Source organism: Brachyhypopomus gauderio, unplaced genomic scaffold (assembly GCF_052324685.1).
Source record: "Brachyhypopomus gauderio isolate BG-103 unplaced genomic scaffold, BGAUD_0.2 sc73, whole genome shotgun sequence".
Classification (NCBI taxonomy): domain Eukaryota; kingdom Metazoa; phylum Chordata; class Actinopteri; order Gymnotiformes; family Hypopomidae; genus Brachyhypopomus; species Brachyhypopomus gauderio.
In genome coordinates, this window is record NW_027506894.1 from 301,164 (window position 1) to 324,466 (window position 23,303).

Genomic DNA, 23,303 nt, shown 5'->3' on the forward strand with positions numbered 1-23,303 from the left:
ACTACACTCAGTCAGCCTTCAGAAGATCTTCATCTCATCAATCTGGGAGCAGCTGCACGATGCTGTGATCACATCAGTATGGACCAGAACCTCTGAGGAACGTTTCCAGAACCTTGTTGAATCTGCCATGAAGAACTAAAGCATTTCTGAAGGTACTAGCAGGGTGGTTGAAACAGTGGTTTGTGTATCTCCTCAAGAGGACTTTGAAACATCATTGCTCTGTGTGCAGTTTTTTTATGTTAATTTGTACCAAATTTTCCTGTGTGTACACTTTAGCAAGTTAGCTACAAATAAAGCCTAATAATAACCTTTCTGTCAGGGACAGAATCAATCTTGCTAACCACATAGATAGTTCTCTCCCTCTCTCTCTCTCTCTCTCTCTCTCTCTCTCTCTCTCTCTCTCTCTCTCTCTCTCTCTCTCTCTCTCTCTCTCTCTCTCTCTCTCTCTCTCTCTCTCCCTCCCCCACACTCTCTGTTGCTTCACTCATGTAAATTTAGACTCAGGTTTGTGTCAAAGCCAAGTGCCACGTTCAAGCTTGCACATACACTCACACACACACACACTGCTTCTGTTTGTAATGAATTTTAACAGCTCTGGGTTCAGTTGATGAACCTTGGTGATGTCTGTACAGTTGGGTCCGGTTTGGTCCAGTTGGGTCCGGCTGAGTTTAGAGCAGCAACAGCAGCTCAGTATTTGTGTGTGTTTCATTCTGATCATTTAGTGCAGCCACACACTCCATTTATGGGGAAGTTCAGCATCAAAGCAGAACTCTGGTGGTCCAGGTCACAACACTGTGAGTATGGGTGTTAAAACCCTGTAAATATGGGTGTTATGACTGTTGGTGATCTTGAATGAGTGATCTTGGTTGGGTGATCTTGACTGAGTGATCTTGGCTGGGTGATCTTGAGTGAGTGATCTTGGCTGGGTGATCTTGGTTGGGTGATCTTGAGTGAGTGATCTTGGCTGGGTGATCTTGGTTGGGTGATCTTGAGTGAGTGATCTTGGCTGGAGGATTCTGGCTGGTCTCAGGTTCACACAGCTGAAATATGTAGATTCATCCCTCTCCTTCATGTTGGTGTGTCTGGTTTGTGTCCTTTAAATGTCGTGAAGAATAGATATACTGCTGCTCCACAGGAGTTGAGAAGGGCAAAGGTCAAGGGTTAGGTGGTTCTGGAAAGTTCTGTGTCCAAGAAGAATAATTTTTCTTTCTCCCTCTTACCCCACTTCCCTCCCTCTTTCTCTCCATCCATCTCTTTCTCTATCTCTCCATCTCTCTGGCACAACCTCTAGCGTTCTTTCAAACTTGTGTAAATAAACCAGTTAAACCGAATGTGTTGTTTATGGAAACGGGTTGTTAGGAAAGGGATGGAGAGACACACTGTTGGGAGTGAATACAGGTGTGTGTTTGTGTGCGTGCGTGCGTGCGTGCATGGTTTCTTTGCAGTTATTTTCCCCATGAGTGTGTAAGGAGCTGCTTTCTGCCATGTTTGAGAGATTTTCTGTCATGCGTTTGTGTTGTTGAGGGAATGTTTCTATTGTGTTTGTGCTGTGGGAAGGTTTGTGATTGTGAAGGTTTGTGATTGTGTCTGTGCTGAGTGGACCTGAGGGTGTAAGATTGCTTCTTGTCCTGTGTTATTATGCTTCTGTTCTTAGGTGCTTTTTAGCAGGAGTGAACAGTCCAGGAGACCATGGACCACCAAACACTGGGTCTCCAACACTGTTCTGCTGGGGTGAGGCTGGACCCTAATGTTCCTCCCCGTGCCACTTCACGTCTGTCCTGGGCAACAGCGACACACAAACAGCTTCTCAGGTGTCAGCTAACATACTCAGGTGAAGCGTCCTTGACCTCTCAGCACTGTATCTGAGTTGTTTTTGGTTTGGGAGATTGAATTTGAATTACTCTATAAAAGACAACACTTGTAACTCCATCCATGAACTGATCACTGTTGTTGGTAGAGAGCTGTAAGTGTGTGTTTGTTTGCACAACCCTCTACAGCAGTGCGGTAAGTGATTCCCCCTGCCGTATAGACTACACACTCTTACATCTGTTCCAGTTTCACCCTTTCCACAAGATCCAAGTTTTTTTGTGTTATTATAGAAGAAAGTTTTGATCATCACATAAAGTTACACCCTCAAATAAGCGAAACCTTGGATAATAAAATTCTGAAGCACACCCTACCTTATTTAGCCATTACATCTGATCCATTGTATTTGATCAGTCCTTGACACCCAGATTAAATAATTGACAAAATCTTGATAACTTATTTATTTTGCTTATGAAATTTTAGCTAATTGAGCTCAGTAGAGCCAGAGATGCTCAAACGTGCCGCCGTCTCAGTTCATATTGATTACAGTGACGTTCTCTTCCCCTCACGTAGCAGAACCACCCTAAATCATCTGCAGTCAATTCCAAATCCATCTGCAGGACTTTCAAACAGGCAACCTCACACTAGCGCTTCACTACGACCTCACACTAGCGCTTCACTACGACCTCACACTAGCGCTTCACTACGACCTCACACAAGCGCTTCACTACGACCTCACACAAGCGCTTCACTACGACCTCACACAAGCGCTTCACTACGACCTCACACAAGCGCTTCACTAACACCTCACACAAGCGCTTCACTAACACCTCACACAAGCGCTTCACTACGACCTCACACAAGCGCTTCACTACGACCTCACACAAGCGCTTCACTACGACCTCACACAAGCGCTTCACTACGACCTCACACAAGCGCTTCACTACGACCTCACACAAGCGCTTCACTACGACCTCACACAAGCGCTTCACTACGACCTCACACAAGCGCTTCACTAACACCTCACACTAGCGCTTCACTACGACCTCACACTAGCGCTTCACTACGACCTCACACTAGCGCTTCACTACGACCTCACACAAGCGCTTCACTACGACCTCACACAAGCGCTTCACTACGACCTCACACAAGCGCTTCACTAACACCTCACACTAGCGCTTCACTACGACCTCACACTAGCGCTTCACTACGACCTCACACTAGCGCTTCACTACGACCTCACACTAGCGCTTCACTACGACCTCACACTAGCGCTTCACTACGACCTCACACAAGCGCTTCACTACGACCTCACACAAGCGCTTCACTACGACCTCACATTTCACTACAACCTCACTGGTCATGTTACACTCTCAGAGGTCATGTGTAGCTGTTAGAGCGCACACAAGCACACATACATTTACCTTTACATCAGGATCTCCTGATCAGAGGTTTATTAGCATTGGTGCACGTTTCTGATGAGATCACAAATCATCAGTAGTTCAGAAGATATCAAATTTTATCATCAGACATTATTATCAGATGTTATCATCAGACGTCATCATCAGCAGATATCTGTCTTTTGTCCTCTATACAGGCTTTGTTCCACTTGGTAGATGATTTGAAAATGCACCTGAGTGTGAGAGAGAGGTATAGGGCCTGTGCGTTTGTGTGTGTGGACATGTTGTAGTAGTGTGTGTGTGTGTGCATGTGTGAGAGAGAGAGGTGTAGGTTGTGTGTGTGTGAGAGAGGTGTAGGTTGTGTGTGTGTGTGTGTGTGTGTATGAGGGAGACAGAGATGTGCAGGTTGTGTGTGTGTGTGTGTGTGAGGTGTGTGTGACGTCCTGACACATGGTGTCAGGTTTAATTTCATTGAAGCAGAAAGATAGTTATGAAAGCTCATCTGGATTTGATGGTATAATTTCCTATAATTTTACATAATTATAACCATCATGGTTTCTTGAATTAACTCTTGGTTTGGTCTGGAACTTGACAACTATAGTTTTACTCTCTCCACCCCCCCCCCCCCCCCCCACACACACACACACACCCTTTGTATCCAGTAGTTCTGATGAGTTTATTTAGTGCAGATGTGTCATAATGCTGTCACCCATATTTCACAAATGCTATCTCTCTCTCTCTCTCTCTCTCTCTCTCTCTCTCTCTCTCTCTCACTCATTCCTTGTCTGTCTGATTTACTGTTATGTTTCATTTTAGTTATGGTCTCTGGTTCTGATAAAAAAGGTCTCACATTGCTAGTGTGTGTGCGTGTTTGTGTGTGTGCGTGTTTGTGTGTGAGAGAGAGCGTGAGAGAGGAGTTGTTTGTTTATATACATTGTGTGATGGGCAGAGGTGTTGTGTGTGTGTGTGTGTGTGTATAAGTGTTTGTGTGTGATGGGGAGAGGTGTGTGTATATAGTGTGTGTGTGATGGGGAGAGGTGTTGTGTGTGTGTGTGTGTGTGTGTGTGTGTGTGTGTGTGTGTGATGGGGAGATGTGTTGTGTGTATAGTGTGTGTGTGATGGGGAGAGGTGTTGTGTGTTTGTGTGTGTGATGGGGAGAGGGGTTGTGTGTGTGTATAGAGTGTGTGTGATGGGGAGAGGTGTGAGTGTGAGTCTCATTGTTTTTTATGAATGCATGTGCAGTATTTGTGTGGTGCTGCAGGTACACTAGTACAGGTACACTAGTGCAGGTACACTAGTACAGGTACACTAGTGCAGGTACACTAGTGCAGGTACACTAGTGCAGGCACACTAGTGCAGGCACACTAGTGCAGGTACACTAGTGCAGGTACACTAGTGCAGGCCACCCAGACTAATCACATTCACACCATCTCCTTTTAGCAGCCAGCGACCCATGACCTCACCGACCCCTGACCTGACTACCCCTGACCCTCATGAGAGGGTGGTTTCCCTGACCCTGACCACGACCTCTGCTCAAACCAAACACACTGCAAAGCTAGTGGAATTGGGGCACTACAAACATTACAAACGCATCACAAACACTACAAACGCAGTACTACAGTAGTAACATAATTACTATCCTGTTTAAAAAATTGCATAGCTTTGTAAATCACACACACACACACACCACACTCACATACACACACTCCACATACACATACACTCACACCACACTCACACACACACACACACATCCCACATAGGCACCACACACACACACACACACACACACACACACACCACACACACACACCACACACACACACCACACACACACTCACATACACACACACCCCACATACACACACCCCACATACACACACACCCCACATACACACACACCACACACCACACACACACACACACACACACCACACTCACATACACACACACACGCACGCATGCAGACATACAGTATATGTGCTGCAGACCTTCATACACAAACAGTATCATTTCCTGTTTACACTCATGCGTGGGTGAAATGTATCCCACAATGCCATTTCCCCACATTTATGGAGTGAGATTATTGTCTTTACAGTTTTTTACGACTGCTAACATGAGTTTGTCCAATCTGTAGTCACATTTGTTTCAAAACTATAAACACATCAGTCCTCAGTGGCTATACAATTAGTACAATTCATGTTGTTTTTGCACAAAATGTAGTCACGTGACGTGAGAGGGATGACGTGAGACCGGTGACGTGAGACCGGTGGCATGACGTGAGACCGGTGACATGAGCGCGGTGACATGACGTGAGACCGGTGACGTGAGACCGGTGGCATGACGTGAGACCGGTGGCATGACGTGAGACCGGTGGCATGACGTGAGACCGGTGACATGACGTGAGACCGGTGACGTGAGACCGGTGACGTGAGAGCGGAGACGTGAGACCGGTGACGTGAGAGCGGAGACGTGAGAGCGGAGACGTGAGACCGGAGACGTGAGACCGGAGACGTGAGACCGGAGACGTGAGACCGGAGACGTGAGACCGGAGACCGGTGACGTGACGTGAGACCGGTGACGTGAGAGCGGAGGTACAATAATCGTTCAGTTAAACTCGCTTGTGTCTCACAGCCCTGTGGGCGCTTCAGTGATTTCAGCGTGTTTCAGTCTTTTGCTCACTTCTAAAATTTCTGCTCGCTTAATGAAAACAAGAGGAAATATTTGACAGTTCAAGGCTGGGTAGACGATTACCTGAACCATTGATTACAACTGCCAGTGGGCCGTATCATTTCCCGATTTGAACTGGAAACCCCATGTGGACTACACATGGTTAGCTAAAGTGCCACAGTTAATAAATATAAATATTAAAAATATATAAATATTGTATAAATATATAAATATAATATATAATATATATATAATGTAATAAATATATATAATTCAATTTATTTATTTATAAATAAATAAATAAATATATATTTTATATATATATTATATATATATATATGGAAATATACAACTGACAGGCCTTTGACACAAGTAGCTGTGACCACACCCTCCATACATGTGCAGCTGTGACCACGCCCTCCACATGTGTGCAGCTGTGACCACACCCTCCATACATATGCAGCTGTGACCACGCCCTCCACACGTGTGCAGCTCTGACCACACCCTCCACACATATGCAGCTGTGACCACACCCTCTACACGTGTGCAGCTCTCACCACGCCCTCCACACGTGTGCAGCTGTGACCACACCCTCTACACATGTGCAGCTGTGACCACACCCTCCATACATGTGCAGCTGTGACCACGCCCTCCATACGTGTGCAGCTCTGACCACGCCCTCCACACGTGTGCAGCTGTGACCACGCCCTCTACACGTGTGCAGCTCTGACCACGCCCTCCACACGTGTGCAGCTGTGACCACGCCCTCCACACATGTGCAGACAGGAAGCACAAGCTTGGCCACATATTCAACATCCAAACCATAACATCAGCAAAAGTGTGTGCAGGCTGTAATGGGTCCTGCCTGAGAACATTTAACATGTTTCTGTTTTCAAACCTAAATCATGCTCTCGTGACAGCTAGGATTTAAACTGTCAAATTAAACTCCACAGGAGACAAAAATACCTCACAGAGCAGCTGCGTGATGGTGAAGGAATACAGCCCAAAACCTGCAACCATGACTCTAAACTTCTGACACCACAGATGGCCTCTTCTCTCAGAGCACTGACCACCCAGGTCACGGCCAAGACTGTAACTACACATAAACACTGATATTTATGTAGATATTGTGGATAAACACTGGATCTGCATAGCAGAACTCCATATGGCAGGAATGATGTGAGTTGGAATCCATGTGAATCAGACGCAGAACTAATGTGGAAATGAGGAAATGTGTGTGTTTGATGAGGAAATGAACACTGAGATATGAAAATATGTGAGGAAGGAGCGAGAGAGAGAGAGAGAGAGAGACTGTGCGTGATGGACCAAGCAGCCACAGTAGTTTGTCATATTAACTTGCTCTGTACAGGGTCTGTCTGGCTGTGTTATGGTGTGACTGGGTGTCCCATTTGTTTGGAGATCCAACAGATGTAAACAGACACTTCTTCTTCAGTGTGATCAGTCCTGACCATGTGAGTTCATACATCCTAAACTCATTCAAAACTGTCATTTGGGACTTTAAAATGTGCATTGTTCTGTTATGTCAACATAGAAGTGGATATTCAATAGTTTTAAGATTTTGGCCCACTTTCAGTGTGGTTTAATATTGATTCTCCTCAAATACTGAAAATCGGAACAGGTTATGTTACAGCTCCCTCTGGTGGTGAGAGTGGGGAATTGACAGTGCCCTGATATAGCGAGCATGTCAGCGAGACTCCAAACACTAGAACACTAATAGAGTTCAGTGCAGATTTCAGTCACATTGGTATATTTCTCAAATCACCACTAACATTTGCAAAACTGTATCAATATCAATGTCAACAGTACAGTTACACATTATTGTATGTAGGAGATTTAATGCAAGAGATTGATCAGAATTTGCACTCCAGACACACACACACACACACACACACACACACACAGGGTCAGTCATGGTCTGGTGGTAGGGAACTGGTTTTGTGACCGGAGGGTCGTGGGTTCGATTCCCAGGCCTGAAGCCATGACTGAGGTGCCCTTGAGCAAGGCACCTAACCCCAACTGCTCCCCGGGCGCCGGGCTAGGGCTGCCCACCGCTCTGGGCACGTATGATCCACAGCCCCCTAGTAATCACTAGTGTGTGTGTGTGTGTGTGTGTGTGTGTGTGTGTTCTAACTGCATAGATGGGTTAAAAGTGGAGGACAAATTTTGATTACGGTGTAAAAATCACAATTGACAAAATATGGCACATCTACTCTTCATAAGTGAGGATTAATTTACCAAAGCAAATATTTACACGTGTGTGTGTGTGCGTGCGCGCGTACGTGTGTGTGTGTGTGTATTAAACCATACTCTTTCAGGAAACAGTCTGGTGAGAACAATGCTAACTCAGCAGAACCCATGACTGCATTTGACTTCCTCTCACTGTTATCATGGTAACAGCAGCAAGACTGACAGTTCACTCAATGATACTCTGTGTGTATCGTCCACCACTGGTGTGTGTGTGTGTCAGTGTGTGTCAGTGTGTGTGCACATGTTCACACGTGTGTGTGTGTGTGTCAGTGTGTGTGCACATGTTCACACGTGTGTGTGTGTGTGTGCGTGCACACATGTTTATGTGCGTGCGAGTGTGCGTCTATGTGTGCACATATTCGAGTGCACATGTTCGCATGCGCACGTGTGTGTGTGTGTGTGTGCGCACACATATTTTAATGTGTGTCTGTGTGTGTGCACTTGTTCAGGTGTGTCTCTGTGTATATAGATTAATATGATTACGTGCATACGCACACACACACATAAGTGGTCTGTGGGTGCTGAGCCATGATCCATATACGTGTCTGAACCTCCGAACTGTGAGAATGCACACTGGGTCATGCTTGTGTGTGCGTGTGTGTGTGTGTTTGTGTGTATATGTGTGTGTTTGTGTGTGTGTGTGTGTGATGCGTGTGTGTGTGTGTATATGTGTGTATACATGTGTGTGTGTATACGTGTGTGTTTGTGTGATGCGTGTGTGTGTATATGTGTGTGTGTGGATGTGACTGAAGTGTAATGATGCTCAACAACCTGCTATTTCCTGTTATCGTGCATTTTTTAAATAAGTCTGTTTGTTTATTTTATGCCTGTTCACTACTGCATCCACTGATCAGTATCAGTATATCGAGATCAGTATATTAGTCTATCACTATATCAGTTCATAAAGATTAGTATATCTGTATATCAGTACATAGAGATGAATATATTAGTTTATCACTATATCAGTATATCATTACATAGAGATCAGTATATCAGTATATCTGTATATAGAGGTCAGTATATCAGTATATCTGTATATAGAGGTCAGTATATCAGTATATCTGTATATAGAGGTCAGTATATCTGTATATAGAGGTCAGTATATCAGTATATCTGTATATAGAGGTCAGTATATCAGTATATCTGTATATAGAGGTCAGTATATCAGTATATCTGTATATAGAGGTCAGTAAATCAGTATATCTGTATATAGAGGTCAGTATATCTGTATATAGAGGTCAGTATATCAGTATATCTGTATATAGAGGTCAGTATATCAGTATATCTGTATATAGAGGTCAGTATATCAGTATATCAGTATATAGAGGTCAGTATATCTGTATATAGCGGTCAGTATATCTGTATATAGAGGTCAGTATATCAGTATATCTGTATATAGAGGTCAGTATATCAGTATATCAGTATATAGAGGTCAGTATATCAGTATATCTGTATATAGAGGTCAGTATATCAGTATATCAGTATATCTGTATATAGAGGTCAGTATATCAGTATATCTGTATATAGAGGTCAGTATATCTGTATATCTGTATATAGAGGTCAGTATATCAGTATATCTGTATATAGAGGTCAGTATATCAGTATATCAGTATATAGAGGTCAGTATATCAGTATATCTGTATATAGAGGTCAGTATATCAGTATATCAGTATATAGAGGTCAGTATATCTGTATATCTGTATATAGAGGTCAGTATATCAGTATATCTGTATATAGAGGTCAGTATATCTGTATATAGAGGTCAGTATATCAGTATATCTGTATATAGAGGTCAGTATATCAGTATATCAGTATATAGAGGTCAGTATATCAGTATATCAGTATATAGAGGTCAGTATATCAGTATATCTGTATATAGAGGTCAGTATATCAGTATATCAGTATATAGAGGTCAGTATATCAGTATATCTCTCATGGTCCTGTCAGGACTGTGGAACTGAGGCTATGGCTTTTATTCGTATGGGTGTTTAATGTTTAACACAAGATCATGTCATACACAATGCTTAATGTATATATGTTGTAAAGGACTACTATGTAGTGTTTAATATAAATTATTATTTAGCAAAATGACCAGTCTAATCATGCTATTAAATGTTCAAAACATTTATATGAAATGTGCCATATTTTGTCAATTGTGATTTTTACACCCCAATCGAAATTTGTCCTCCGCTTTTAACCCATCTGTGCAGTCAGAACACACACACACACACACACTAGAGATTATTAGGGGGCTGTGGATCACACGTGCCCAGAGCGGTGGGCAGCCCTAGCCCGGCGCCCGGGGAGCAGTTGGGGTTAGGTGCCTTGCTCAAGGGCACCTCAGTCATGGCCTCAGGTCTGGGAATCGAACCCACGACCCTCTGGTCACAAGACCAGTTCCCTACCACCAGACCATGACTGTCATATACTGTCATGACTGTCATATAGTACATATGAGATCTGATCGCATTCAGTAGAAACTTGTGTGTATTAATGTGTGTGTTTTATTACCAACTCAATTATATTACTAACTCCTGATGAAATATTTTGCATCATGTTTACATCCGATTTCATCTTTTGCAATATGTTCAGAGCAGCCTGTGTCTGTGGTTTAGGTTGTGTTTGTGTTTGTGGTTTAGTTTGTGTTCGTGAGGTGCAAAAGTTCTGCAACACATCAGAGCAGAGCAGACCACAAGACTCCAACAGTTCAACACAAACGTTGTGTTCTCTTAAGGGAGATCAAAGATCAAATCACAATCATGCACCCATTTTAGCTTCATCTTCTAAAACGTTTCTCATTCTGGACTGAACATCCTTCTATACGAGCCAGGACTCGTACAGTAGAGAAACATCCACGTGAGGGTTTTAACCTTCTTTAACACACCAGATTTAACTTGATATGTGCTATAGAGTCAGATCAGCAATACTACTGCCTGGTTTCAGTAGTCACTCTGTACCACACCACCTGGTTTTAGTAGTTATTCAGTACCACACTGTCTGTTTTAGTAGTCTCTTAGTACCACACTGCCTGTTTTTAGTAGTTACTCATTACTACACTGCCTGGTTTCAGTAGTTACTCCATACTATATTGCTAGGTTTCAGTATCGGGTGTAGTGTGGGCACGGGGGCTATAGCTTTATTAATACTTTTCTTTTTCATTCTTTCATTCTTTCCCTTTGATTGACCCCAAAGAAAATAAATAAAATATATATATATTTTATTTATTAGGTTTTGCAACTGGAAAAACACAATGAATTACATAACGGCATAACCTCAACAGAAAATAAAAGTCATAAACAAACATGTATACAATTTAAACATCTACATACATATGACTGTGTAATCCAGAACTATAATTCCCATCCCCCGCCATCCCTCACCCCGCCCCGCATCACCACCCACGAGGCAGTTTTAAAATAAAACTACAGTTAGCAAGCTAGTTTCATTGTTCACTGACCCAGCCAATGTTTTGACCAAGGCCAAGGGAGAACCAAGACTCAGAAGGGAACCCATCCTCCATTGGGCGCCCGCTAGCAGAAGTCCGTATTTATAATATAGTTCTATAGATATAGTTATTTAGTTCTATGAGTAGTCACAGTCCCTTCAGTGCAGATGGTGAGCCTCAGGTAGGAGCTAGCATCGGCACGTCCTCTTGTGGCAATGGCACATCCAACCCTGGCATCAGTACATTCACCGGCAAGCCAGACCATCTCCCAGGTGGTATGGAATTGTCTTTGGTAGAGGCATGCAAAAAAGATATAAAATACAAGTTGAGTATGTGAACTTTAGACAACCATCAATTTAAACAGGTAGGTGGTAGATACTTGTAGTCTGTTGTGGTAGGTACTTGTAGTCTGTTGTGGTAGATACTTGTAGTCTGTTGTGGTAGGTACTTGTAGTCTGTTGTGGTAGATACTTGTAGTCTGTTGTGGTAGGTGCTTGTAGTCTGTTGTGGTAGATACTTGTAGTCTGTTGTGGTAGGTGCTTGTAGTCTGTTGCGGTAGATAATTGTAGTCTGTTGTGGTAGATAATTGTTGTCTGTTGTGATAGGTGCTTGTAGTCTGTTGTGGTAGATAATTGTAGTCTGTTGTGGTAGGTACTTTTAGTCTGTTGCGGTAGGTACTTGTAGTCTGTTGCGGTAGATAATTGTAGTCTGTTGCGGTAGATAATTGTAGTCTGTTGCGGTAGATAATTGTAGTCTGTTGCGGTAGATAATTGTAGTCTGTTGAGGTAGATAATTGTAGTCTGTTGAGGTAGATAATTGTAGTCTGTTGCGGTAGATAATTGTAGTCTGTTGCGGTAGGTACTTGTAGTCTGTTGCGGTAGGTACTTGTAGTCTGATGTGGTAGATCATTGTAGTCTGATGTGGTAGATCATTGTAGTCTGATGTGGTAGGTCATTGTAGTCTGATGTGATAGATCATTGTAGTCTGATGTGGTAGATCATTGTAGTCTGTTGTGGTAGGTACTTGTAGTCTAGCAAAAGAAAACATTTGATTTTTTAAATTTGATTTGATTTTACAGTTTATTTGCTAAGTCACATGCCATAAGTGAGCATACTACGGTATTCAGACTGGAAACATTACCCACGGTCCAGAGAACAGGGGAGTTTTCTTCTCTGATCATGAGAAAATGCTTCTGTCATGTTGCCATATCATATTTCTATTACTGATGCAATACATCTGACATTTTGTATGCCTTTGGGAAGATTTTGAACAATTGCTTAGCCTGGAATTCATCAAGTCACTCTGGCAGGAGACCCATCCTGAGGGAGGGGTGGTGAGAATAAAGGGGTCTGTAGCTGTGGACAGTCCTCAGGACCTCCATCCTGAAGTGTCTTGTGTTCCTGACCAGGACCACAAGTGCCTCATTTTTGACAGGCGCCCTCTTCAGGACAGCTGCTCACCTGCAAGACACTAATCACCGGAGGGAGCCCATTAGTGAAGCATTGAATTATGGGTAAAGAGAATCGCTCCCCTGTCTCACACACACACACACACACACACACACACACACACACACACACACACACACACTGAGCTAAGCAGTGTGGTTTTAGTGTTGTGGTGTTTACACTTTTAGGGCCTTTTCCTATATTTTTAGTTTTGTAATTTTTTTTCTTTTTTCCTTCTGCATTAGAAATATGTGAGAAGCTAAACTTGAGTGAAGATACTACTGTCATAGCCTTTCTTCTGAGTGTAGGTGGAGCATGCTAACACTAAAGCCCTTTACATGGGCAGGAGAGCTACCACTAATGTCCAGTATCCTGATGCATGCTGGGATAAAGACGGATGACCGTGGTAGTGGTGTTAGTGATGGTGATGGGGGTTTATAGAGGTCACTGTAAGTATGCTGCAGCATAGAAGATGCATACACACACACACACACACACACACACAGTCCCAGTGTAATCTGGAGTAATCCTGCTTTTCTGGCTATTGTGTAGTGACGCAGGTCTACTCCAGATGATCAGATGATGGGTTTTGGATGACATCCTAGTCTAATCTTGTACCCATCACACATCTCTCACTGATGCCTCTACAATCCCACCTCCGTTCTGTTTGCATCTCTCTCTCTCTCTCTCTCTCGCTCTCACACACACATTTACTGATCTAGTCTTTTGGATTCCCACATTTTTCTAGTTTAATTCAGTTGAATTTGGTTCAATTCAACTGAAAATTTACAGCAGCTCAAACCGATCAGATGTAGTAGAAATAAGTCAATAACACAAAACCAGAAGACATATAATCCAGATAAACACTACAGGATCAAAAGAGTGGAGGTTCCAGAAGTTCCAGAGACAGGCGGAGGTGAGCTACACCCTTACAGAGCTGACGGGGTTCCTGAGGTCACAGGTCAGCCCGTCTGTCTCTAAAGCAACCACACTACCCACTGCCAAATGAATCCCCCCCCCCCCCCAAACAGCAAGTTCTGAGAAGGAGAGATGAGGAATCTTGGTCCAGACCTTCTGCTCTGAACCCGTTCCTCTCCACACTGACCACAGGCTCCGAGCTGGGCTGTCCAGAACCCAGGGGGTCTGCTGGGGTTTAAATCTGTCTCTCATCCACTGAAACTTCTCTGTGACACTGTGTACTGTAATAGATGCTGCACAACACACACACACACACACACACACACACACACACACGAGCATGGTTAGGGGTTTGACCCCCATGAGAAGAAATTACATCAGCCCCAAAAATGTAAAAACCTAATGTTGTAATAAATGTTTAGGACCACTGTCAGTCACAGGCCCACAGACTCGTCGTAATCTCCCCCCCCCCCCCTACTAAAGACACGCGCGCACACGTCTGCTCTTTCTCGCCAGCGTTTGCCATTGCAGGACCACTTGTATCCTCTAGGGGGCGTCAGTGAAGCATATCGCTTATTTTACTGACCGGATAGAAAACTTTCAAGCTGTGTGTCGGTGGCTCAAAATACTTTGTTTTAGACGAAGCCATGAATTTTAAGTTTTTTTAAACTAAAATACATTTGTTTTTTATACAATCACACAGAGGCCATGTTTTTAAATTTGCATACAGAGAAGGTAACGTTTATGCAAAGCAAAAAATAACCTAAGTGTAAATGTTTCGATGTATCTTCAGGATGAAGGTAGTATCTTCAAAATCAAACGCTTTAGCCTCGTTACAAAGGGGCGGTGCCTACTCTCAGTGTGCGCTATTGGCTCGCTCAGCCGTCACTCATACACAGCGGTCCTCGCGCTCTAGATAACGGGCCCGTGTGCGCTGGAGCGCGCGGTTAACCCTGGAGCGCGCAGCCGCGGTCACGCGCGGACCTGCAAGCAGCGACCTTAACTGGGTGGGTGGTTTACACGCAGTCCCAGTTACCGTTTACTGGTGTTGATGGTGGAGCGTGTTCCTGTTGGAGGACACTCACGTTTTGCACCAATATATCACACGCAGATCACGACGGTTAATGTTGTTTTACTCTTTTAGTTTGTTTTACAGGACAGCTGGACAAGACCTGCAAGGTTCTCTAATGTGGCAAAATGTGACTCTCTTACGGCCCGATGTGGCAGCGGGTCCTTCCTCGGTCCACATGGTTCAGATCCAGTTCTAGACGTCCACCTGTAATCATGATGGGAGACCGGGCGCATCACGGCGCCACCGGGACCGGTTCGGACGGAGACTCCACCAGCTTCAGCGTTTTAAACTGGGAGCAGGTCCAACGACTGGACCGGATCATGACGGAGTCCATACCCATACACGGTAAATGGAGCTTCCCCACCCTGGAGATGAAGCCCCGGGACATCGTGAAGGTGGTGCGGTGTCGGATGGAGCAGAGGGACATGAGGGTTCGGGAGGTCCGCTTGAACGGTTCGGCGGCCAGCCACGTCCTCCACCAGGACAGCGGGCTCGGCTACAAGGACCTGGACCTGATCTTCTGCACAGACCTGAAAGGTGAACTGGAATTCCAGATGGTGAAGGACATAGTTCTCGACTCGCTCCTGGACTTCCTTCCTGAAGGCGTGAAGAAGGAGAAGATCACGCCCGTGACTTTAAAGGTGAGAACCTCAGGTCCACGCAGATGTATCTAACACATGTGTGGGTTTGATCTAAATATACTTTAATGCACTTTCCGTGTTTTCACAAACTTGGCAGCGCGCTCGTCTATTCGCAGTTAGTCTAAAACAGCGGAAGGAGGTTCTGGTAGTAAAATGTTGATTTCTCTAAACGTATTTACCCAAGATCTGTGTCCACTGGAGTGACTGGAGAACGAATGAAAATGAGGGCAGATATAAGTGCGTTTATGAGCGTTTTGCGTCGTTATCGCTCATGGTTTGAGATGTAAAACTACGAGCACTAACGGATCGTTATATCGGTGCATAAACGCAACCGGAACATCTGTGTCATCTGAATTAACGACGTGAGGAGCATAATCTCTGTTCCTAACATCATTTATTCCACTGACTAACACCGTGAAAACTGTGTTGAGGACATTAATGTGTAGGACAGTAACGGTGTGTGTCGTTTACGTCCTCGTATCGCATTAGCTCCAGTCTGTCTACGCGCTCCGGTCCAGTTTTAACTTCTATCAAAACTTTGTTAAAGTTCTCAGATCTCAGATAAGACATTTGTAGACATAAACACTGAAAAAGTGATCACAGATGTGATATTAGTACACAAGGCTGTTAAAAAGTGATCGCAGATGAGACATTTGTACACTTGGCTGTTAAAAAGTCTTCAGCACTAATTTCCCCAAAGTGTCGCAGCACAAATGTCCTTGGATGACACGGAAATAGTGTCTGTGTGTGTGTGTCTGTGTGTGTGTGTGTCTGTGTGTGTGTGAAAGAGAGATGAGTTAGTCTACATACAGTATTCACTACAGGAAACAATAAACCTGAATAAGTGAATGAACACAAATATAACAATATAACTTTTATTGCTCTCTGTCTCTCTCTCTCTCTCTCTCTGTCTCTCTTTCTCTCTCTCTCTCTTGCACTCTTTTGTCCCCCTCTCTCTTTCTCCCTCCCTTCCTCTTCTTTCTCTGTCTCTCTCCCTCCCTCCCTCCTCTGTTTTCTCTCTCTCCCTCCCTCTTCTGTTCTGTTTCTCTCTCTCTCTCTCTCTCTCTCTTTTGTCCACTCTTCTCTCTCTCCCTCTTTCTCTTTTCTCTCTACAGTTTTGCCAAAGCACTAGAATTACAATGTGTATAATCTGATTTGATGTAGACACTGTATAGTCCTAATAAGAATAAAGTATTGAAATATGAAGTGTGTATTCTTCAATGATAATGATTAATACCCCCCCCCCCCCCCCCCCCCCCTATTCCCACCGTAGGAGGCGTATGTCCAGAAGATGGTGAAGGTCTGTAGTGACTCTGACCGCTGGAGTCTCATCTCGCTGTCCAACAACAGTGGTAAGAACGTGGAGCTGAAGTTCGTGGCTTCGCTACGCCGCCAGTTTGAGTTCAGCGTCGACTCCTTCCAGATCGGCCTGGACTCCCTCCTTCTGTTCCACGAGTGCTCGTCCAACGCCATGACGGCCTCCTTCCACCCGTCCGTGGTGGCCCAGAGCGTGTACGGGGACTTCGGCGAGGCGCTGGAGCACCTGCGACGCCGTCTGATCCGAACGCGCCGGCCCGAGGAGATCCGCGGGGGCGGGCTGCTCAAGTACTGCCACCTGCTGGTGCGGGGTTTCCGCGCGGCCTCCCCGCCCGAGATGAAGACGCTCCAGCGCTACATGTGCTCGCGCTTCTTCATCGACTTCCCCGACGTGTCCGAGCAGCGCCGCAAGCTGGAGGCGTACCTGGCCAGCCACCTGGTGGGGGCGGGGCCGGGGCGGTACCAGTACCTGAGCACGTTGCACGGCGTGGTGCGGGAGAGCACGGTGTGCCTGATGGGCCACGAGCGACGCCAGGCGCTGGGCCTCATCACCGCGCTGGCCGTGCGGGCGCTGGCCGAGCAGAACGCCATCCCCAACGCGGCCGCCGTCACCTGCTACTACCAGCCCGCCCCACACCTCGCCGACGCCAACTTCAGCAACTACTACGTGGCGCAGGTGCAGCCCTTCTACGGCCCCGCCCACTGCCCCGCCCACGCCGCCTCCCCCTGGCTCCCGTGCAACTGAGCCTGGCCAATCGGCAGCCGGGGGGAGGACGATGACGTGGCGGTGGGTGTGGTCGATCGGGACGACCTTCCTTTATTGGGCTGCTGGTTTTTGGGATGTTTTGTTGTTTTTTATTCCTGTGAAGAGACCAAACGAGGGAGGGAAGGAGAGAGAGAAGGAGAGAGAGAAGGAGAGAGAGAAGAAGGGAGGAGAGCAGGCAGGGGACCTGGGTCTGGTCTTGTTGGCCTTCATGTTGGCTGAGGTGTTCGGGGACACTGACCACACCTGAAGAAACATCACATAAGAACCAACATGGCCCCCACGGGCAACAGGCTGAAAGCTGTGAACAGACTATGACTTCATTTGTAAGAGCGAGGAAGAGAGAGAGATGGAGAAAGAGAGGGAGGAAAGAAACAGGGAGAGAGAGGAAGGGAGAGATGGAAAGGGAGTGGGTAAGACCAGGAGTCTTGATTTGTATTTAGAGTATGCATAAATGCTTGAAGACATGCTTAAAATGATATCCAGGCTTGTAAAGATCTTCCTGAAAGGTAGATGTGACGGATGATAACGTGACAAACGGATACTTGTTGGTATTGCCAGGACCACAGTGAGACTGGGGCCACAGTAAGACCAGGGCCACAGTAAGACCAGGGCTCTTTACAAACCAAAGATTTGATCCTAGTCAGCGGCTGGCTAGAAGACCCACAGTGTGTCAGACATGTTCAACAATCCTCTGTCCAAGTGCCTTCACCAGCACACACACAACCTTCATGCTTCATGGGGGGTGTTGTCCTGGACTGTGTGTGTGTGTGTGTGTGTGTGTGTGTGTGTGTGTGTGTGTGTGTGTGTTTGAGGGACTGAGTGAGGATGGAAGAGAGAGAGAGTGTATATATGTTCTCAGTGTTCAGTAGGGTAGATGAAGGCACACAGGTATTGTAATGGTGGTCTTGTGTAGTTAGCACCGTGGCTGCTCTGCTGGTCTGTAAGGGTTCAACACTGATATCCATAGATATCGTTTGCACAGATAAGGGGTGTGTGGTGTTTGTGTGTGTGTGTATCTTTGTGCATGCTTATGTATGTGTGAGTTAACTCCCAGACACTCTCCTCCTGTAGCCTGACCTTGGGGTCTGTGTGTGTGTGTGTGTGTGTGTGTGTGTGTGAGAGAGAGAGAGAGTGTGTGTGTGCAGGCTAAGCTCAGATTAGGGCTCCAATGTCATTAGAGCCGAGTGAGAGGGGTGAGGCAGGGGGGGTGTGTGTGTGTGTGTGTGTGTGTGCGTGCACAGGAAGACCACTTCAGGAAGTTCAGCACACCACGAGAGACACACACTGCCACTGCGGGCCTTCAGGGCGGCTCCAAAGCCTCACCTTCTGACCTTTTGCATCCACCAGACTTCTCCTTCTGAAGCACAGAGGATCACTGCGGAGTGCTCAGACCCCAAGGCCGAGCGAGATTAGGAGGAAATGCATCTGAACTGAGAGTGCTGCTGGAATATTCCGGAAGTTCTTTTGTGATTTCAGGGCCTGATGACAGCAGCACACACATGACTCAGAGCAGCTCTGTGATTGGCTCATTTAAACCGGGCTGTTTAGCCTGAGAGTGCGGGTGTGAAACAGGATCGTTCATTTGAACTTGCGGGTCACCTGCGATGTTTTCTTCATCTGTAATGATTTCTCTTTTTTTTGTACTGATTCTGTATTTTTGTACACATACAATCAATGCTCGGGTCATTTCGGTGACCTTGTTTCCAATGCTGTGAAGGGTGCAAATGCTATTTAGTGTTAATTAGCGTTAATGGTGTCATTAGAAGTTGAAAGGTCAATACCAGAGCGGTTTGTAAAAAGATGTTCATTTAGCTTTTTATTTTTGGCTAATTCTCCTAATGCGAATAAAATAGGTGTGTGGATCTGCATATGCAGACTGTATATTTGTGGGATTGTTGAATTGTGTTCAGTTGTGTATATCCAGGGTCCTGTCTGACAGGAGTGCACGTGTGGGTGGAGATGCTGGTGGAGGTTCCTCTCTGGGCTTATGAGACCCTCCATCTTGTACTGAATGGTGTAATTTGAACATGCCTGCAATTAAAGGATGAGAAAATAGCTGCTCTCTTGAGTCCTGCCTGAACGTGAGTCCTGCCTGAACGTGAGACGTCACTGAACGTGAGTCTGGGGGACCAGGGCTGTGATCCTGCGTGTGCTAGACGGCCATGTGGCCAAGATGTATCGCAGCTAAAAACCAGCGAAACCCTCAGGAGACCGTAGGAACTCCCACGCAGACCCACTTCTTTTACCCTGAACACGCAGATCTTGCACAAACTCAAGCCAGACCTGCAGAGCACAACTGCCTAATATCACAGTCCTCTTGCAGTCCAGACTCTCTCCTAATATCACCGTCCTCTTGCAGTCCAGACTCTCTCCTAATATCACCGTCCTCTTGTAGTCCAGACTCTCTCCTAATATCACTGTCCTCTTACAGTCCAGACTCTCTCCTAATATCACCGTCCTCTTGCAGTCCAGACTCTCTCCTAATATCACCGTCCTCTTACAGTCCAGACTCTCTCCTAATATCACCGTCCTCTTACAGTCCAGACTCTCTCCTAATATCACCGTCCTCTTGCAGTCCAGATTCTCTACTGCTCATTCACTTTCACACACTGATTCACTTTTGAGCAGCATTTTTAGACTGACCAATCCATGTGCTCTCCAATGACATGTAAATGAACACAGAGTCTTCAGATGGCAGCAGAGAGAAGAACGGCCACGAGGCCTCGGACCGTCGGCCATGACACTGACGCCCCACATGTACCTGAGGCCCCCAGGGGCCTAGCGGAGCAGCACAGGCATTGGTGAGGTGGGGAAAATGACAGTGAAGATTTGGGCAGTATAGACACACACACACACAGACACACACAAAAGAGTATTGATAAAGAAGGACATGCATGATCTTCACAAAAATATACTACAACAAGGTGGGGAGTGATGTAAAAACTGGAGTAATTTATGTGTGTATGTAACCTAAGCAATAATCTAAGTCTTCTTCTCGGGTGTCCGTGGTAACAGTTTTACACAGAAGCAAACATATATTTTAGCCTTTGTCATGGTAACACATGTAGCTCCTGCCAAATGTCACTGTCTCAGCCTGGCTGTCTCTCCCAGGCTGGACCTGGTCTTTCTCAAGCTGGACCTGGTCTCTCTCAGGCTGGATCTAGTCTCTCTCAGGCTGGACCTGGTCTCTCTCTGTTGGGCTGGACCTGGTCTCTCTCAACCTGGACCTGGTCTCTCTCAGGCTGGATCAGGTCTCTCTCAGGCTGGATCTGGTCTCTCTCAACCTGGACCTGGTCTCTCTCAGGCTGGACCTGGTCTTTCTCAAGCTGGACCTGGTCTCTCTCAGGCTGGACCTGGTCTCTCTCTGTTGGGCTGGACCTGGTCTCTCTCAACCTGGACCTGGTCTCTCTCAGGCTGGATCGGGTCTCTCATAGGCTGGATCGGGTCTCTCTCAGGCTGGATCTGGTCTCTCTCAGGCTGGACCTGGTCTCTCTCAACCTGGACCCGGTCTCTCTCAGGCTGGACCTGGTCTCTCTCTGTTGGGCTGGACCTGGTCTCTCTCAACCTGGACCCGGTCTCTCTCAGGCTGGACCTGGTCTCTCTCAGGCTGGACCCGGTCTCTCAGGCTGGACCTGGTCTCTCTCAGGCTGGATCGGGTCTCTCTCAGGCTGGATCTGGTCTCTCAGGCTGGATCTGGTCTCTCTCAGGCTGGATCGGGTCTCTCTCAGGCTGGACCCGGTCTCTCAACCTGGACCCGGTCTCTCTCAGGCTGGATCGGGTCTCTCTCAGGCTGGATCTGGTCTCTCTCAGGCTGGATCGGGTCTCTCTCAGGCTGGATCGGGTCTCTCTCAGGCTGGATCGGGTCTCTCTCAGGCTGGATCTGGTCTCTCTCTGTTGGAAATGCATGGGAACGGTTCCGGTCCTATCAGGTCAGTCCGATCCCCCCAGTTCTCCAAAGCTCAGACCTAGTGCCTCTTCTCTTCTCCTTGTGTACTCGTTCCATTATTTCTTCTCATGGTTTCTCTCATCATTGCTATGCTGATGACACCCAGCTAATTCTTTCCTTCCCACATTCTGACACCCAGGTTTCTGGGCGTATCTCGGCATGCTTTGGCAGATATTGCTTCATGGATGACTGCTTACCACTTGAAGCTCAATCCTAGCAAAACTCTGGAGCTTCTGTAGGTTCCAGGAACCCCAAACTCACACAATGACTTCACCGTTTCAATCGAGAACACCCTGTCATCACCATCAGAAACTGCTGGAAGCCTGGGTGTAACGTTGGACAACCAGTTGGGCTTCTCAACACGCTTCAAACATCGCCAGATCCTGCAGATTTCTCCTCTGCGATATACATAGAAGAATTTCACATCCTTCTCTGGCGTTCAGTAGCTGAACGCATCACATATAAAACCTTGATGCTTGCCTACAAAGCTAAAAATGGCCTAGCCCCTCCCTACATGATGTCCACGGTCGAAGCCCACAGCCCATGGTCTGTACTGTGAATGTAAAATGTAAAAGGTTGGGCTGGACCTTGGATTTCCCATCGTGAAGTGTAAAGGGTATAAAATGATGTAGAATTCAGTCAAGACATGTGACAGCTCCTGATCCTCTGATTGGTTAATGCCAGCTGGTTATGTCATGAGAAAAGGTGCAGAAAGCAGGCCTTGTTCTGTATGGAACTGCTACATGTATGATTGACACAGCACACATGGGGCAAACGGGTCACACTGGTGCTACTGACCCACTGTGCTATGATGCTTTTTTGAGGGTAAGTCTAGGCCCAGCTAGTGAGCGTTAGTCCAGTCGAGGGTTTGTTGGTGAATGTGACATGTACAGTCTAGCTCAGGGGTAATCAATTAAATCTTTCCGCGGTCCATTTTTGGCAGATACAGTTGTGATCAAATTTATTCAACCCCCACTGAAATAAAGTGTTTTGGCCAGTTTGACATTGATTTTGATCATTTCAGTCATCTTATTTACAATTATATCAAAGAGGCACTTATAAATTAGACAAACATAACATAATATTTATGATGGAATAACCACAAATGTCTTTACAGTGCTCACATCATTATCAGTTTTATTCAACCCCCTAGTGACATTATTTTTTAGTACTTAGTACAACATCCTTTTCCAGTTATGACAGCTTTCAAGCGTGAAGCATAGCTTGACACAAGTGTCTTGCAGCGACCTATGGGTATCTTAGCCCATTCTTCATGGGCAAAAGCCTCCAGTTCAGTCACATTCTTAGGCTTGCGCACTGCAACTGCCTTCTTTAGGTCCCACCAGAGGTTCTCATTTGGATTTAAGTCTGGTGATTGCGATGGCCACTCTAGAATGTTCCAGCCTTTCATGTTCAACCATGCTCTAGTGGACTTGGATGTGTGCTTCGGATCATTGTCCTGTTGGAAGGTCCAACGTCTCCCAAGCCGCAGGTTTGTGACTGACTCCATCACATTTTCCTCCAAGATCTCCTGGTACTGAAGGGAATTCATGGTACCCTGCACACGTTGAAGCTTTCCTGTACCATTAGAAGCAAAACAGCCCCA

General features: G+C 46.0%; 1 protein-coding gene across 3 annotated transcripts; it reads left to right on the forward strand.

The window, feature by feature from the left end:
- Positions 1–779: 779 nt before the first annotated feature.
- On the forward strand, positions 780–19,632 carry tent5ab (terminal nucleotidyltransferase 5Ab). Of its 3 annotated transcripts, XM_076990179.1 has the most exons (4): positions 780–794; positions 1,655–1,831; positions 15,100–15,668; positions 16,942–19,632. In XM_076990179.1, the coding sequence occupies exons 3-4, from the start codon at positions 15,174–15,176 to the stop codon at positions 17,728–17,730; spliced, it is 1,284 nt and encodes a 427-aa protein (XP_076846294.1). In that variant the 5' UTR covers positions 780–794; positions 1,655–1,831; positions 15,100–15,173; the 3' UTR covers positions 17,731–19,632. The 3 variants fall into 3 exon arrangements, with proteins under 3 accessions (XP_076846294.1, XP_076846295.1, XP_076846293.1); XM_076990180.1 differs by lacking the exons at positions 780–794; positions 1,655–1,831 and adding an exon at positions 7,253–7,348; XM_076990178.1 differs by lacking the exons at positions 780–794; positions 1,655–1,831 and adding an exon at positions 14,844–14,962.
- Positions 19,633–23,303: the final 3,671 nt, after the last annotated feature.